General features: G+C 37.7%; 1 protein-coding gene across 1 annotated transcript in view; it reads left to right on the plus strand.

Annotated features, from left to right (window-relative positions):
• The window catches only part of ME1 (malic enzyme 1), a 174823-nt gene that overhangs the window by 68924 nt on the left and 87716 nt on the right, over window positions 1-18183 (plus strand). The window contains exons 4-5 of the mRNA XM_035321390.1: window positions 7903-7978; window positions 10093-10254. Coding sequence (XP_035177281.1) covers window positions 7903-7978; window positions 10093-10254 — 238 coding nt within the window. The remainder of the gene's footprint in view (window positions 1-7902; window positions 7979-10092; window positions 10255-18183) is intronic.

Here is an 18183-nt window from a genome sequence, read left to right on the forward strand (position 1 = left end):
CCTTAGAGACAGACAAGGCAAAATAGCTGCTCTAGCTGACTGTGCCTGGGAACGGGGCTTGGACTGGAAGATCTCCAGAGGTCCCCTCCAACCTCGGTGATGCTGCAATTCTGTCATCTCTGTGCCCTATGGATGTGGGTCTTGGAGATGTCACCAAGTGTGATACGCCGGCAGCTCAAGCATGGATAAACCAGCTCTATTCTGTGCCTGGCAGCTCACTGACAGCCTCGTATAAGTTTAACTCATGTGCTTTCTACATTAGTCTGCCTTCCTTTCTGACTTTTGCCTCTTAGCACTATAGCTCCTTTCATGGAGAGCTGTTTTATCACTAGGACATGAACTTAGCCGTGCCCTTGGTTCCTTTTTAGCTGCTGAGGTCAGCTTTACAAATGGAAGATAGTGTCTGTTTTCAGAGGTGACTTCTTCATTAAAGTGGAAGTTGAGTAGGATATGTCATAATAGCAGCCTTTTTAACAAGTCCTCACTTTTGTCCTTTTTAATGGTTATTGAGAGCAAATGATGGTGATTTAAAGGTCAATGAAAACTGGCTTAAAGGTTCCTATTGTCTAAAGACTGGAAATTTTCCATGTTCCAATGAGCTGGGACAGTAGAAATTGTTGAAGTACATAGAAGGACAGTGATCTCACTTATTTGAGTACTTCACAGTTTAAATAACATTTAAAAGTTTTTTTGAAAACATCATTAACTTTGCAAGATTCCTAGTAAATACATGTCTGATGGCCTGATGCTGTGTTGATGGTTCTTTATGCAGTTAATATCAGCATAAAATAAAATAATCAGGATAGCTGTTGAAGCAGAACAGGGGGTTATTTTTTGTCTTAAAAATGAATGTGTCTGGCTCTGGTAGACCGTTCTCATTCACAATCTTGAAATAGTTCTATTTGTGTCTATTAGGGTGTAAGTAATTAAGTTATTTATTGAGCAACTGTCAGAAGAATTTAAGCAGCTTCTGGAGCAAAACAGCTCTGGCTCTTAAAACGCAGTATTTCTCAAAGTCTGCCTTCTCCTTTTCAAACAGACACATCCCATTTAATTGCCATTATGCTGCTGTGGTTCAGCAAGAATACATAGGAACTTGTTCACTTGACACCTGAGATTTTTGTAATAGATCTAAATCAGCAAATTTGTATTTTAAGAAATGAATATTAAGGAGAGATCATTGTATCTACTTTGTTGTTATGGGAAAAGGAAGCATCATTACAGTTATTCCATTCATTCTATTTATACATCATTACATTCCATCTCATGGAATACTTGGACCATGAGGTGCTGTGCTGTTGATTTTGTAAGTAAAAGAGGTGAGACACTAATTAAAAAACAGTTTTATCTAGATAAGCAATAATGTTTATTTTATATAATTGAAAAAAAAATGATTAAAAAGCCTTCAGTGACAAAATCTATGAAGGTTTTTTGTTTGTTTTTCTTTCTTTTTTTTTTTTTTACTGTGACACAATCTTAATATTCTTCTGAAATAGCCTGAGGTGCATATTATGGTTTCCAAAATTAAATACAGAATTGTGGATTACATAGCAAAGAGACAAGGTGTACTTGCTCTAGGTACCACATAAGAGTCTTGTTTTTAAATTTTTGCTGTGTAAGGCTTGTAATATTTTATTCTAATTGTTTTAACAATCAAATGTCTTCTTGCATTGAGTGAGAGCAGTTGAGGAATTAGTTCATCGTGTTGCTTTTCATTGTACAAAGGTCTGACTTTATACAGTTATGGAGCCAGAGTTTACTCCAATGGCATTCTGAAAAAGTGGAAACAGTATGTTTCAAGCAAAATGGGTTCCTTTTATAGAAGTCATCATACACTTGAAGTAGTAATGTAGCGATTACCTACTTCTATAGCAAGAGTCGGGCTCTCAAAGGACTGGAAGACTTCAGACTTGTGGAAAAATGGTAAAACAGCATCCCATGTTGCCACTTTTTTTTTTTTTTTTAATTTTCTTATTTGCCTTCAGACTATATTGCTGTAGGCAGTTTGCTGCCTTTTTTTCCTTTCACCCACTCTGTTGTCTTACATTTGCAAAATATACTCTATGTATAAGCTCTGGAGTCTTTTTCAGATGCACAAGGGTGGCTTGGGCAATGCTTGTGTTATCGATCTCCTCCCCACACATGGATGAGGGGTGGCCTGCTGTGGATGGATGCTATGGCTTGCTGCACTGCAAGTTACTGAAGAGCAGCCTGTGGTTCCCCTCTTCCCTAATCCCACATGGGCTGGAAAAGGGGGTGAGCTGGGACCTCAAGTCAGCTCTTTTGGCAGCCTTGACAGGATCTGAAAATGCATTCACAAATTTCAGTCCAGCTGGGTTGTGACATTGTTTCCACCAAGTAGCTACTTAACCCACTTGACTTCATTATTATTGCCATCATAATTATTTATATTTAAATATTGATTATTGTATATATTGAAAAATCCCACAGCATCTGTGTCCCTACAGTTTTGTACCTTGTCCTCCTGAGGTCATATTTTCAGATGACAGACTTAGAGCTACTGTCTTTTGGGTGTTTTGTTTTTTTTTTTTTACGCTTTTATGCTTTTCAGGCTTTATTTGTATTGCAGACTGTAATGTTTTTTAAGTGCCTTGAACTTCCATCCCTGCTACTTAGATGATATTTTTAACTGAAGTAACTGTTAAAGCAGTCCACATACTAACAGGGATTGATAAATAGCTTTGATGGATCTGGGCCCTTGAAAGAGTGCTACACAGGCTGCCAGCAGCACTATTAAATAGTGCCATGAGGCAGTGTTGTTGAAAGGGAGCCTTGAAATGAGACTAAATTCTGATCTGCTTCTGTAGCTAAAGAGTGAATAGTCAGACCCCTTGCCATAAGCACTTACAGTGATATATTTTTCTTTACTTATCTCCCTACACTCCTACACAAATAAAGCTTTTGAATCTCTATAAAGTTTATAATGATGCTTCTGTTATTCTTCTAAGTTTAGCTAATTGGAGTTGGCAGATGTTATCTGCTGTCTTCCAGAATACTTGAAGCCAGCTTCTTCACAAAATAACTACTTATAAACAATCATTTAGGACTGTTTATCCGTATGCCAAACATTAAAACACATGTATTATTTACAAGCTGTTATGTCTTTCCCAGGTCAATATCTTATTCTCCATTGTCTTTTACATACTGTTACTACTTAACCTGTTTTATGAACTACTATGCAAGTCCAAATTTTCAGGGGTGTTAAGAGTGTGTGCTGTTCTCTTAATGCTGCTATTCCCATTTTTTTTGTTGTTTTGGATGTAGTCTTTGTTTTGCTTCCTACAAACGTTTATGTTTAAATATGGCTTGCATATGCAGTGTCTAGACAATTTAAAGCCTGGGTTTCTTTATACTGATGAATTCAGGATGAAACTCAGTAGCAGCTGAAATTTCAGTGGCAACTACTTTATTGATTGGATTAATATTCATGCATTGTAAAGTAATGAAGTTCTCTCCTGTACAGAGGGAAAGGTTGAAAAAAAAATAAAAATCTGTGAACAGCTTGATTTCTTTAATCAGCCCATCAGTAGTATTTACTAGGTCACAGAGGTCTTGGGAGGAGCATCGCTATGGAAAGGACCCTAGAACACTAAGATGTAATTAAAACTTTGAGAACATTTTATCTGATGACAGGAGACCATACTGAACAGTTACAATGGGAAATATTATCTCAGGGTGAAAAAAAAGTGTAAACTATTCTTTTATGGGGATTTAGGTAGTCTTAGTTTCTAGTACAATGTTTATGTAAAGGAATTTTAACAGAGGAACCAGGGAAGTAGCTTGCCTCTTTCTTGCAAAGTGCGGGAGTTTGGGAAAGTGCAGGTTCAGAAAGAAACTGAAGCCGCTCCCTGAGACTTTATTATTTTTATTATTATTATTATGATTAAGCTTGTTGATTTAGGCAGCATGGGAAAGTGAAGCCACCTCTATAATAATTCTATATACAGTTCATAATTCAAATAACAGTTTTGAACATGAAGGGTTGTGAGAAAAGTTTGAACTTTTTTCATTAAAAAATGTTTGGCATTTTCTGAGACATGTTAGAATACCTCCTGTTATTATAAGCAGAGGGAAGAAAGGATTGTTTTGTTACTCTGACACATTTTCCTGAACTACGCTTTAATAGAAAATAGACAAATACATTGCTGGTGGAACATTATTTCCTTGAAGCACAACAAAAAAAATACTCCATTTAATTCTGTTTACTTTGTTCTAATAGCTCAGAGTTCTAGTAAAATAAAACAAAGTCAAATTAGATGATGCAGAACGACCTCCACATAATCTACGACAGTATGGTGAACTCAGTGAGCCTCCCCAAAATCCACCCTTTTGTGAGTGGATCCCAATGTCCCGGCATCGCTCTTTTGGGCTGTGGGCTTACTGTTGTGACAAGAAAGGAGGAATAGTTACTTCTTTGCATAACTTTTCCTGGACTGTAGCTTCATGTATTTTCTGGGTATTCAAAATGGGCATGGGTAGAGGTGATCCCTTTGGCTGGAGTGGCAAGAACCAGTGCTGAACTGAAGTCTAACTGGGGTAGAAGAAGTAAAGTTGGGTCTTGGTGCCTGCATGCAAGTTGTTGAACGTGTAGCATGTTTGAACACGTTTTCCAAGACATGTTGTGCGTAGATCTACATTGTGCCACATTACTTGTTCATCTGCAGAAGCAGCCCATCCTGAAGTACCGAGTCAAACCCATGGACAAAACCTATGTTTATTAATGTCATACATATAGGGACAATACTGGCTTATTTCTGCACTGGAATGCATAGAGCTTATCAATAAATTAATCCCATTTAATCTGCGTAGCTTCCAGCCTACAGTATTTTGTGGCTAGAAATTGCTGCCACTCTCTTTTCCTGATTCCTCGCATGGCTGTGCTGTGACAGCCAGAAAATAACTATCGTGTCTGCTGGCTGGCTGCCTCAACTGTTTGTGTCACCCTAGCCCCCCTGTAATAACTGTGTGCAGCTGGTGCTGTTTCTGGCCATAGCAAGGTCTCATGGAAAAGAAAAAATATGTGGCACTGCCTTTCAGTGGTTTCAGGTAGCGTTGCCAGCAAGTTCAGCGGCTGAATGCTCTCGTGGTGGGCAGCGCTGCAACCTGGCAGCACAGCTTCTTGCAGAGGAAACCTTAAAGGAGAGAAGTGCTTTAACTGAAGAAATGAAGGATGAGGACAGCAGGTCCAGATAGAAGAATAAGAGATTCCTATCTTTTTCCATGTTCTTACAGAATAAGGAAGCTGTGCCCTTAAAATCAGCAGCATCTTCTCTGTTAGGACAATGTGTCCAGAAACGTGTTACTAACATAGAGAAGAATGGAGGGAAAGGGGGAAGGAGGGGAGCGAAATGCTTTTGACATGACTGTGTTTACACTTTCCCCGTATTTTTCATTGTTGTTTGAATGTGATCCTGCCTGGACAGATTTCTGAAACAGGCTCTGAATACTTATTCAAAGATCCTTACAAATGTCCTGACAAAGTTCCTCCTGGAGCCGCCGTCCTGCATTTATTTTCCTCTGCTGTGGAATTTACTCCGTGGAGACCTTTCTCCCTGCTTTGCAAGAAAGAGGTCATTTAACCACACTGGGCTGGATTCGGGCGCTTTAGAAAATCCATCCAAAATCTCGCTTCATTTAGCACTGGGCTATGAGGTCCGTGTAAATTGGAGGGCAGGGAGAAGCAGAAGGGTGATGTCTCGGGTAGCTTTTCCTCCCGCACTCTTCATTTTCTTTAGCATGCTCATGTCTCCACATTGGCTCTCTCCGAGGCTAGCAGTTTTGATAAACTCTGTTTGATGCTTCATATAACCAGTTTACACAGCATTTTATAAAACGTCTTATTATACAGCACGTCAGGGAGGAAGCATCAGCATTTATTTTGCATTGCTTCTTTACAGCAGTTCAGTTAGCACTCTCTGTTTCAGGTACCCCAGTTGCAAATAGAAATGCTTGTGTACTGTAAACTCTATAACTTCTTAAAAGTCCTTTAAATATTGACCCTTTCACTGCTGCAGACTCTAGCTTCCACTGAGCTGGGGCAATAGATCTGCTGGCTGGCATTACTGCTAAGAAATGGTGACAGACATCGGCCAGCCTGCTGCGTTTGGGCTGAGCCTGGGGCAGGGGGAAGGAAATAGGGGTGCCAGGGACAGACAATCCCCAATTCTAGGGGAAAATGCATAAAATGAAATTTAAACAGTTAAAATTATGATCCTTGTGGGTCCCTTCCAACCTGGGATATTCTATGATGCTATGTAATAGTTAACCACAAATGGCTGTTTATACAGTGCATACTCCTTCATGCAGTGCATATGTATTTTTCTTGAAGAACATCACAATTTTTATCCTGCTTAGTTAGCTATGTGAGGTTGTAATTTCTGTTTCAGTATAATTAAGAAGGTTAATTGCAATGTATCTTACACTGTCTTTTGTTCGAAAGAATAAACGAGTTTGACTGTATATTTTTTAGGGAGGTGAAGACAGTTAATTATGAAATTAAATATAAAAATAAATATAAATATATATATATATCATGGAATAATATTTTAATACTATATAAATGACCCAGTATGTATTAACTATATAAACACATGACCTTAGGTATATTTATTAATTAATATATTTTTTAACTTCTGACTTTTGGTTTCTTGACTATACTTTTAAACACTGTGGGAAATTTTTTTGCTTGACTTGCAATACTCACAGTCCTATCTGACCAGCGTTTCCCTCAGTTACCAGTTTTATTTAGACCCACATGGGCATGTACCCAATATTATGGATATGCCAAGATGAATGGAGATATTGTACTGGACTTAGATTTAAATTCTTTTTTAGCAATTTTCTCTAATTTTTACTTTATAATTTTAATCTTGAAATAAGTGGATGAAATGCTGTAGAAGGATGTTAGAAGACAACTCCTTATGCTTATTATTGCAAAATTTATTCAAAAGAAGGCATCCTTGGCATTTACTTCTTCATTATTGCTTTCTCCATGGTTTTTGAAGAGATTGACTTCAGTGGGGGATTTTTTTCTGCTATCTCACAAGAGAAATGTAGATAAGAAAGGGAATTAAATTAAGTCTAAGTGGATTTGGCTGTATATCTGCATGTCAAGTGAAATAGATGAAGACTAAAGGGCTGAAGAGTAGGTTAAGATACTATGTTGAATTTTTTCTATAATAGAAAATGAAATTGGAATTACATCTTTATTTCTGCCAGTTTACTTTAAACTCTTAGGTATTAGTGGAACTAAAGGGCAATTTAGAAACACTCTTCAAAGTAAAAATTCAGTACGCTCAGCACTATAGGGAGTACTTTGTACCTTCAAAACAAAGAGGTTTTCATTAGATTATTTCCCACTTTTGTTTATGTCAATGAGGAGAATCTAATGAAATAGGCAGACTGTTGTCAAGTACATCACTGAATGCTCCTGAGGTATGTTACATAATAATAATATATGACATTTCAGTTTTCATTCATAGATTACAACTTTGACCTATTCGTACCAATAAATGTTAGGACTGCGTTAGCATTGGTGATCACTGTTATAAGATGAATGTGTTTCATGGTCTGGGATAATTCATGAATACATTTGAACATGTCTAGTACTTGGGGAGCTCTAAAATCAAACTTAGCAATTTGCAGAAATAATTCCTGCAGGTTATAAATCTTTGTGCAGTTACATTTTGTCTCAGTTACATTTTCTCTGACTTCTACTAAATGCAGATACTTAATTCATTTGTTCCTACAAAACTGAGCACTTACTGAACTGAACCCATGTATGTTGCAAATGTACTTGCATAGAGTTATTTTATTATTTTAATTATTTGCACTGAAATATTTAATTGCTTGTTTATATGAAAAGTATTAATTTCTTTGCAGAGGACTTTTTATTACTATCCATGACCGGGGACACATCGCTACAATGCTGAAGTCCTGGCCAGAAAATGTCATCAAGGTAATTTCAGTTTAGTTTGTTTGACAAAGCTGACACCATTTTGCACCTGGGTTGACTTGGTTAAGATATTTTGATGAAAAATATCTTTTCAACAAAAAAGATATTTTAGATGCTTTAAGATATTTTAGGTATTTTTCTAGTGAAATATATTATTCAGATTAGATGGCATATTATCAGTTAGATTTCAATTGTTTCAGTTTTTTTATTATTAATTAATAAATAGAAACAATGATGTTACAGCTATAGTTTGAAGCTTTTCCATCCTTACTTGTTTACCTATTGGCATCCTTTATTGTATTAATTAATTGGCCAATTACATTGAAAGTTATGCATTTAAAAAAAAAATGGAATTCTTTTTCTGCATTTCACAAAATCACAGAATGGCTGAGGCTGGTAGGGACCTTTTGAGATCATCTGGTCCAACCCCCCTGCTTAAGCTAAGGCCAGTTTGGTTTTGAAGATCTCTGGTGGTGGAGACTCCACAGCCTCTCTGGGCAATCTGTTCCCATGTTTGGGTTAATCCAGCAAAACTACTATATTTTCAGCTAAAATTGCTTGTCACAGAAGGGAATTACTACATTGTCAGATGCTTCCCATACTGAGCTTGAAGCTGAATGTCTGGGTGCTGACTCACGTAAACCAGACAAGCACTCATAATATTCAGGGCTGAGAAATAATCATTGCTGTAAATAAGGATTGTCATTATCAGTTCTATGCATTTAGCCTCTTGTTTGCATAGTGTGATTTTGGGCAGTCATGTCTGAGTGTTTTATTTTGATGAGATTAAAATCCATTTCCTCTTTTGGTATTAAGAAGTCACTGGCAGTGTTGAAAATTTTGGACAAGAAGGTTATGGACGTGGAGCTCTCTCTCCCAGCTCCCTGGCTGATCTGATCTTGGAGGGGTGGCACCACTGTCTTCATAAAAGCAGTTTGCAATTTGCTGCTCACAAACAGAAAGAGATCCTTTACTGCATTCTTTTATTTCTTCCAGAGTGTGATCTGTGTTTTAGCCAATTCCATTTAATCAAGATTTAGAAGTTGTACAGAGGGATATCCACAATTCTTTCTTAAAAAAAAAAAAAAAAAAAAAAAAAGTAACCAGAAAATGTATTGAATTTTGAAATACATATATATAACTTTGTAATATCCAAAATTCCACCAAAGTAGAAAAGAAAAATCACGCATTGTATTTATGATAGATGTCGTTGTTGGCAGTAGGCATTGTAAAATTTTTAACAGCCTCTGCTAGGCCATGGGGTCTTTACTGTAGTAGTTGTACTTCATTGCTCTTGCTACAAGAATATTTTTGTGGTGCTACCTGCTTCGTTGTGATTGAAATGCTAACGTAAGAGTTTGACAATTTAGCTGCAGCTACAGCAGTGGATTTTTATCTATTTTTTAACATTTTATCTTGTATGAAACCGTTTAAGGTTACCGTTAGGTTGTCTCTAACTGTAGTCTTGTGCTTGTTATGAATACACAGGGTATGATGTTTCTCTTCTTTACTATGAAAAATCTTCCTTGTTAGTGCAGACAGCTTCGTGGGTTTCACTGAGTTCCTGTATTTCCATCAATGGAAACACATGCTGCCTCCTATGTATAAATACCACAGAGTATGTTATTTGCTTAAAGGAAAAAATAAACATTTTTCCTAGGGTTAAGAACCCTGTAGGCAGCCCTGTGAAAGGCCAGCAGGAGAAGCTGCTGGTTCTAGTTCTCCTGAAAACTGTTACAGCAGAACCCAGGAGTCCAGGGTTCATCTTTTTGTGGATAACTACCTTTCCTTTCCTATTCTGTTTTGATACTGTTGACAGAAAAATGTAAGAGGGAACCTTGTAATGTAATACTAAATACATCTCTTGTGTATTTCTAAAAGTTTTACATGAAAGCCCCATTTACATTGAAGCAAGAGTCTAAAAAAGTGTAACAAAAGCACAGTGAAATACAGTAAAGCAATTCATGGCCTTTGTTGTACTATTGATTTATTTTTACCTGTTGCGATTTTAAAGTGAAAATTAAAAGACCATTGTAAGATGATAACAGAATACTTAGTATATACAGTACTGTATCAGAAAGAAGTGATTATTACAGTGCTTTTATTTCTTCCTCCAGGCTATTGTGGTGACAGATGGAGAACGTATTCTTGGTCTTGGAGACCTTGGCTGTTATGGCATGGGCATCCCGGTTGGTAAACTGGCACTTTATACTGCATGTGGAGGAGTGAAACCTCACGAGTGCCTGCCAGTGATGTTGGATGTGGGAACAGATAATGAGGTAAATCCTTTTCTGAAGTGTAATAGTAGCAGTTTTAAGGGAACTGTATAAAAGTTGTTGGTTTTCCTTGTTATGATATATTTTTCGATTATGTGGAACCTAAGAAGTCTTATGGAAAAAGTCTCATCCTAATGCACTGTGTAGATTGTTTGGTAAGGCTCGAGTAGATAAGGAAGATGTTGTCTGCAAAAACGTACTGCATACATTGTAAATGTTAGAAAGTGGCATGGGAAATCAGATCTCAAGAGGGGGACAAGAGTTAAAATTGTGATGCATTCCTTCTCTACTTCTGCTGCAGAATTCTTCTGCAGTGATTTCAGATGTGAATTCATTTTGGGGGAGCAGCTTGAAAGTATAGCCTGATATATCTTAGGAGTGCACATTGATGTACTTCAGCTGTACATTGACTTCAGCTATAGAAAGCTCTATAATCCAATGAATTTTCCCCAAATGAAGTCCCAGTGCTTCAAGTAAGTGGACTTTACCCTCTTTTACTTGGCTTCCCATTTGTACAAAGTGGAGAGATTTAAAGACAGACAGTTGCTGAAAACTGGCTTTGTTATTTCCAGGCCTCCCAGGATTACTAGTTAATTACTTGGCCCCTGTTGTTTCTCTTTTCTGCTGAAAGAACATCTGAATTAGTGACTCTGAATGATGTCAAATATCATCAGCAATATCATTATGCTTTAGCAGAAGTTACAATATAAATGATGCAAGCATTAAACTTTGTGCATGATAAATGCATCAGAGATTTATGAGTATTAAAGCTAAATAAAGCACCTCCATACCAGTGAATTTAGCAGAGATTTCTAGATTGCTGGGCTGGGTGTGTGCAACTTCAGCTTTATACACACACCTCCGCCCCTTCCCCACTGGGATAGTTTAGACAATGCATCATGAAAGCATTACTGAACTGGGGAATAGTCTGCTGCCCTCTCTCTCTATCCCCCAAGAACCTTCTCCTGAAAGTGGACGGATTTTTTTGTAAAATGCATCTGAACACTGTAGCACATCGCTATATCAAATCACATACAAGTCTCATTAGCTGTATTCTTGGTTTGAGTAGCTGGGCCAGTTATTTATTATTGAATGTTTCTAGGCAGTAAATTACATCAGCTACTTATGATACTGCATTTTGCTTTAATGCCTGAATTTCACCATCATTTTCAGTTTTTCATGGGGTATTATTTTCTTGAAATATATCAAACGTAATATATACCTACAAATAGCAAAAAAAAAAAAGCATACACATACTACTAGCGTCACTTTTATGTCACTCTTCTTGTGACTAAACAGTGAGTTCTATCAAGGTGTCTGGAAGGGTGGCCAACCTGAAGTATTACAAGATGCGTACAAATTGTGTGAGCTGAGTGGTGCTCTGGCATACTCACCTTCTTATCAGGAGGATGGTTTTTGTTGTTGCTTTTGTTTTTTCACTTGGATAGTTGTTTTAGGACCATATTGTGAACTCCTTCAATTTAGTTGTACAGTCTACTTAATCGTAGCAGCGCAGTATGTTTTAGTCCCCAGCCAGCACTGTGGTTAGCAGCGCAGGAAAGAACTGATTCTGCTGGCATGCTTTTCATTCCTGCCCAAGTGTACATCTAGCTCAGATGTGCACCTGCTGCTCAACAGCGTAAAAGCCCCAACGAAATTCCAAATTTACCACTGCAAGAGACCTTAAACTTAACTTGAATGAACGGGAGGCTTGGTGAAGAGTTTTGTTTGTTTGTTTGTTTCCTTACTGCTGTAGTAGTTGCAAGAAATCATTATATTAGTTTATAACTCAGTACCATTCATGTTCATCTGAGTTTTTGCAGAGGTGATGAGAAGTCAACAGCATGTGAGAAATGAAGGCTCTGAATCACAGTTGGGTTAGGGTCTGCTCTGGAGGCAGCACTATTGCTCTTTTGGGGTTGTGTTAGATTGCACTTCAAAGAGCAGACGGTTGTTTTTTTGTTCGTTTGTTTGTTTTTCTAGTAGGGATTGGGTGCTCAGGTATTTAAGCATTTATCTTAAAGGTTTAACTGGGAATTAGACTCCGGAATTCTGCCGGAGGACTATGAGCAAGCTGGGCTCTGCTGGCGGCCTCATGACTGAAGAGCCCACATGGGCCTGCTTCTATTCCTTGCTCCTTTGGCTCTTGGCTCTAGTTCTCTGGCTACTTCAGTCACAGTCAGTGATACTGGGGCACCAGCACCCCTAATCTCTTCCCTCTCACACCCTGCCTCTGCCCCAGCAGCTCCTGTTCCCTCCCCACTGTCAGTGTTTGTGTCACCACTTCAGGGAACCAAAGTGGCCACAAAGCGATCACGTTTTGCTGGCTAAGCTGGTTATATTAGTTAAAGCTGCTGTCAATTCTTTATTTTATAATCTAAATCTTTTGGAAAAATAACTGTATCTTTATGCTATATTTTCTTGCCCAAGCCAGAATTTTCTATAATGAGACACAATAGAAATCACTCTCATAACTTGAGCATATATAAATAATAATTACGCTGAACATGTTTTTTGAAATGTGCAGATGTTTTCCATTTAGATTAGTTCATTCTCCCTTTCTGTGGGGGCCTCAGTGCTTTAAAATAAGTTTCAAAATAAGTATTTTTGGCAACTGTAATCCTGTTTTGCACAACCTGCAAATTCTCCAGAAAGATTAAATCTTACTTTAAAGCAGATTGCAAGAAAAACTTCACAAATTTGCATCCTGTATTGTTTTGTTGTGCACAGGACACAAGACAGGAACTCTATGCAGCAACCCACTTAATTTCTGATAATTATTAAGTGCTTTATTACTGTTAGTTTTAGCAGAGGTATTTTAGCTGTGGTATTAGCATGCTATTCACAAAGGTAGGGATTAAGAAGGGAAGCAAATTTGTATACAATTGCCCAAATAATAAGCAAGAGAAATGGAACCTACTTGCTTACTAGTAAAAATTGACCTAGTAGAAAGGCTTGCTTGACTGAAGTAGTGAATTACTCTGTGTAATCAATGTAGGACTGAGCATCCAAAAGGAGTGGTGTTGACCGCTGCCAAAAACAATATGCCTGTTTTGTAAGTCACTGACAAACCAGAGGCAAACAATTGCTGTTGGGACATTTTTATCCAAAACATTTTAAAACATTTTATCTAGTACTATTAGTTGTTTACAACAGACCATGAAAGTCTCCCTGAAAGTTGTGTCTTATGCAGTAGTCATTTATTTGTAGGGTGTGAAGATGGTACTTCTCAGGTGGGATTGCAATCCAAGTAAAACGTACTCATGCAGCAGTCTCAGTACTGATATGAAAGTGTTGCTGGGAGAGCTGAGGTGACATGATTTCTGCATTCTGGGCATTCATCAGACATTAGAGAGGTATATATTAATTGCCTTGCAATGGTTAAAGAAACATCTTTCCAAAGAAAAATGAATGGTTATCAAGGTGTGAGCAACTGCAACTCATTGGTGACCTATCGGAAACGTGTACTCGCCTCTAGAAGTGGGATGATTTCAGGATGATGGAAGTAATCCATTTGAATCAAGGGAAAACATTTCAACATTAAAATATGAATGATGATTGTTTGCTACTTGAAACTGTTATTAAACTCTCACAAAATAAATTGCATTGAGGCAAACCTGTTGGTTAAAAACAAAGCACAAAGAAACTATCAGAAACAGAGTTAACAGGCAGTTAAAAAGCAAAAGACACTAAAGAAAAGAACTTTATCCTTATTAATTATGAAGAGCAAGAATGAGATTTTCTGTTGTTCCTGAAACTCCACCTTAATGGTGGTACTTGTAGAAGTGTTCCATGTCATTATAAATACGGTAGATAAGTTGTAAATGACAGTTTTATCTATCTTGGTGAGAAGTTTTATTTTCCATTGTGTTAACAGTGAATGAAAAAAGCCGTAACAATTTGTCAAAGTCCTTGAATCAGAATGTCCAAATAATTCCAGTTCTTAAAAACAAACAAACAAACAAAACAAAACAACAACAACAACAACAAAAAAAAAAACCCTGTGGTACAAACACTCTGGAACTTGCTTGCTGGAAAGCAAGCTGCGCTGTGTGGGGAGGAAGTATTGTCTTGTTTAATTGTATCTGGGAAAAAATGAGAAGTTCAGGAAGATGGAATTACAGCTAAGGCTCTTATTTAAAATAAAATGGTTCTGGTTGTGGTCCTGGTTATGTAACCTGACATAGAGCTTTAGTAAAATTAGAAAGATTGACTAATCAAGCAATAAGAGTAAAATAACTATTCCTGATTAGCATGTTATTAAAAACAGATTTAATCTAGCATTAAAATGAATTTATGGGTTTTTGGTTGACTCTCATTTTTACCTTCAGTAACACATCTGAATTCATACTGTTCCACTTAAGAAACAGGACCAATGAAAAAACAATCCAGACCTGTGTTACTACATAAAACACTATTTAAAACATATTTCTGCGAGGAACAACAAAATAGTTTTGGTTCTGTGGTATTTCAGAGTTTATTTTCAGTTCTGCAATGTTTAATATCTTTATCAATGTCTTGGAGGTAGTATTTTAGTTTCCAAGGGTCACAGGTAAGCCATGGTTTGGTAGTGTTATCCAACCAGAGCAGGAATGAAATCTAGGAAGACTGTCAGGTTCTGTTATATAGAAGTCAAATTAGTGGTGAAAGGGTTTCTTCTGACTGTAAAAATCTTAACCTAATAATGCATGCTTAACAGAGAAATCAGCACTCTGTTTATTTGGTATTTTAGAAGAAAAGCTATGGCAAGCTCTGGGCTGACAGAGCAGTCCCGTACTCAGGAGGCAGATTGCCAGTGTAAATTTGGTACTGGGAATGGCCAGCTCTGGGAGCTTTGGATGGATTAGGTGTGTATTAGCATTTAAACATAAAGCATTTACCATAAATTTCTGTTTAGGTGGAAAGCATTCAATTCTTCTAAATGGTACTTTCCCACAGTGCAGGAAAGTCAAGTGGTGTTGTAAGAGCTTGTTACGTGGGGAGTTTCTAGCAGCAAGCCTCCGTGTCCTGCAGGCAGCCGTCAGGACTCAGTAGGTCAAGTTGATGGTTGGGCTGGATGATCATGAAGGTCCTTTCCCAACCCAGATGATTCTGTGATCCATCCAGGATGGCTTCAAGAAGGCTGAGCATGCAAACCTTCTCTTGCACTGGATAGACACAGCTAAGTAGCTGGCCAGTCATATACACCATCATACAGATGAATCGTGACTGTCAGTTCTCTTTTTGCAAATGCCTACCTGACGTTGTTCCTTTATTCATACAACTATCAAATACATACATGTAAGTACCAAACAGTGCACATGAGAGAGAAACGTGCAGCTGCTAGAGCAGCTACTTCTCTTTTTCTGCCACATTTTGGGACTGTAAGGAACCGTGGGCTGTTGTCTCAAGCTATTTCCTGCATGCTTGCTTTGGAATATTTTTCCCTTAACTTGCTGCAAATATTTAAATGCAGGAATGTGGCAGCTCTCACAGTTGTCCTAAATAGGTCAATGAGCATTACTGGGCTGGCAGTTCAGATGCTTCCGGAGGAATGACAGGCATCCATGGTAGAAGACTCAATCCAGAAAAGCAGAGGTGCAAATGCAAGCTCAGTTCTTCAACATGGTGCTGCAGTTAGCTTTCTGCATTTCCTCAACTTACTTCCAAGCATCAGAAGTACTGGTACCAGCCTTTCAGGTTTCATATTCCTCCAAAATATGTATCTCTGAATGTGAAAAAGGAAGCTGCTGATAAAACACAGGGACAAACCTGCTTCTATTATTCGTATTCCAACCAAAATAGAAACTTGGACAGAGGAAAGCTGACTGTAGCAGAAAACTGCAATTTCTAATCTTATCAAACTAAAGATATAAACATATCAAACAAATCACGTATATTGTGTACAGCTGTAAGAATTTCTAAATAAGTTAGTCACAATTGGCATTCGTTGTGGTTTCGCACTGTATTTTGTGTAGTTAATGTGTTATAAAATGGTTGCGGTCTCTGAATTTAAAGAGCTCATATTCCTCTTGCCTGGCCCTTGAATTATGGCTGTTAGAAGTAGAGCCAGCACTTCGGTGATAGTGTTCATGTAAAATAATAATGGCACTTCCTGAGCTCCACAAATAGAGGTTGCTCATGTCAATATAGAAAGAAGCTACTTTTGTAGCCTGGGCTATGGGGGTCTGTCTCATTTCTAGGTTATTTTCTGCACTGTGCTCACTAGTAGCTTTGAGCATTTCTGACATGCAAATGACACTTGAGTGTGATGCAGCCGGAGGTTTCTAGATACACAGCTTCTCATGTAGCTGTGTTGAATCTGATCAAATTAACCTGACTGGCTGTGACAGACGGGCTCATTTCCCTGTTCCACAGAGCAGCAAGGCCAGGCCAGGTGCTCAAAGGTAATGCTGTGGCCCAATCGTGCTGTACTCCAGACATTTGTAAAACTATTGCTGGCGTAAATCTTCTGTGCTTTTCTTATGGTTCAGCCTACCTCCTATCCCTGCTGTTCTGATAGGAGATAGCTGAGGTAACCTCCAGGCCTTTTCAGGAGCTTTTCTTGCGGTCTGTGCTCTCTTTCACAAATTTAGTGCTATTTTACAAGTGGAATATTTCCCCTTAGAATTTGCTGCAAGATCCTTTCCTGATAGTGCACTGCCAGCACTCCAACAAATGAGAAAATACGTAAATATTCCTCTTTCCACCCCTTTCACCCTTCCACATGGCAAGAAAATATTGTGGTAGGGTATTACTTTCCCTAGAGTCAATCATGAGTCATTTTTTCTTTTCACTGCTCAGAAGTACTGAAAAGTCAAGTCAGTTCTGAATTATGGTTCTGTCCAGCCCATTGTGCAGAAGAAAAAAAATAATCTGCAGACATTGGTAGTCTCCTTTTAAATCTGTTCAGTTATCTGGAGTGGACATAGTCTGTGTTAGAGAAGGGAGAGGACAAATACAAGATGGTTTTATTGATGGTTCTTCTAAAATTAAGGGGCTTGGGTACAGTGGAAAAGATAAAGAGGTTAATGTGTCTAACTGTCTAAAGGCTGAAGAAAGTGTTAAAAAAAAAAAAAAAAGGATTAAGGGTTTTTCAAATCTAGATTTTATAGTATGTAGTGGGAAGAAAATGGAAAGTCTGAATCTGAGTATGTCTGGCATTTCCCAAAAATGCAGAAAGGGATATGGATGCTGCTGGTTGATCTGAAATTGTCCTTCAAACCGTGATTTTAATGAAAGAGAAATTTAGGTAGAATATAGATTTTTGCATTGATAGTGATATGAAGCTTAAATGGGACAAAAGAGTAGCATACAGAGTGTTTGCTTCAGTACAGAATAATTGTTTCTCCATTGTGTTCCAGAAGATTGCACTTCTAAAATAAATACAGCATTGCCCATCACTGCTAAACATGCTTTATTAAAACAACAGGAACACCCCAAACTGTGCCAACATCCATAATATATTTGCAGACCTAAGGAGTGAGCTGGGGAAAGGATATAACTTACAACAGTCACCACTTGTCTGTTATTGCGGGGTCCTTTCAACAACTTTCTTGAGTTTATCACAAGTATCCAATAGTTGCTATTTTTCATTACTTTTTGAAGAGCTTTCCCTTTCTCACTCTTTAGTGGTCTCTTATGGAACAGTTCTGGTAATACATTTAGGAACATTCACAACCTGAAAATTTTGGAAGTTATTTTGACTTTAACTCAGAAGTGTCAAAAATTCATAAGTGTAATAATAAATCTAGATTTACCATTTGAATATGTTTCTGCCATATGCTGCTGATCTGTTACTGAAACATGTAGAACTGAAGCAGTCTTTTGACTTACCTGCAGCTTGCTATTTCTGTAAAATACTGTTTTCCATTAGCCTGTTCTGTGAATTCATAGCTTTATATTTCTCAGATTTTGAGACTTGTGATCAAGTGAGGTTGGATTGTCAGGAAA

Source organism: Oxyura jamaicensis, chromosome 3, assembly GCF_011077185.1.
Source record: "Oxyura jamaicensis isolate SHBP4307 breed ruddy duck chromosome 3, BPBGC_Ojam_1.0, whole genome shotgun sequence".
NCBI lineage: Eukaryota > Metazoa > Chordata > Aves > Anseriformes > Anatidae > Oxyura > Oxyura jamaicensis.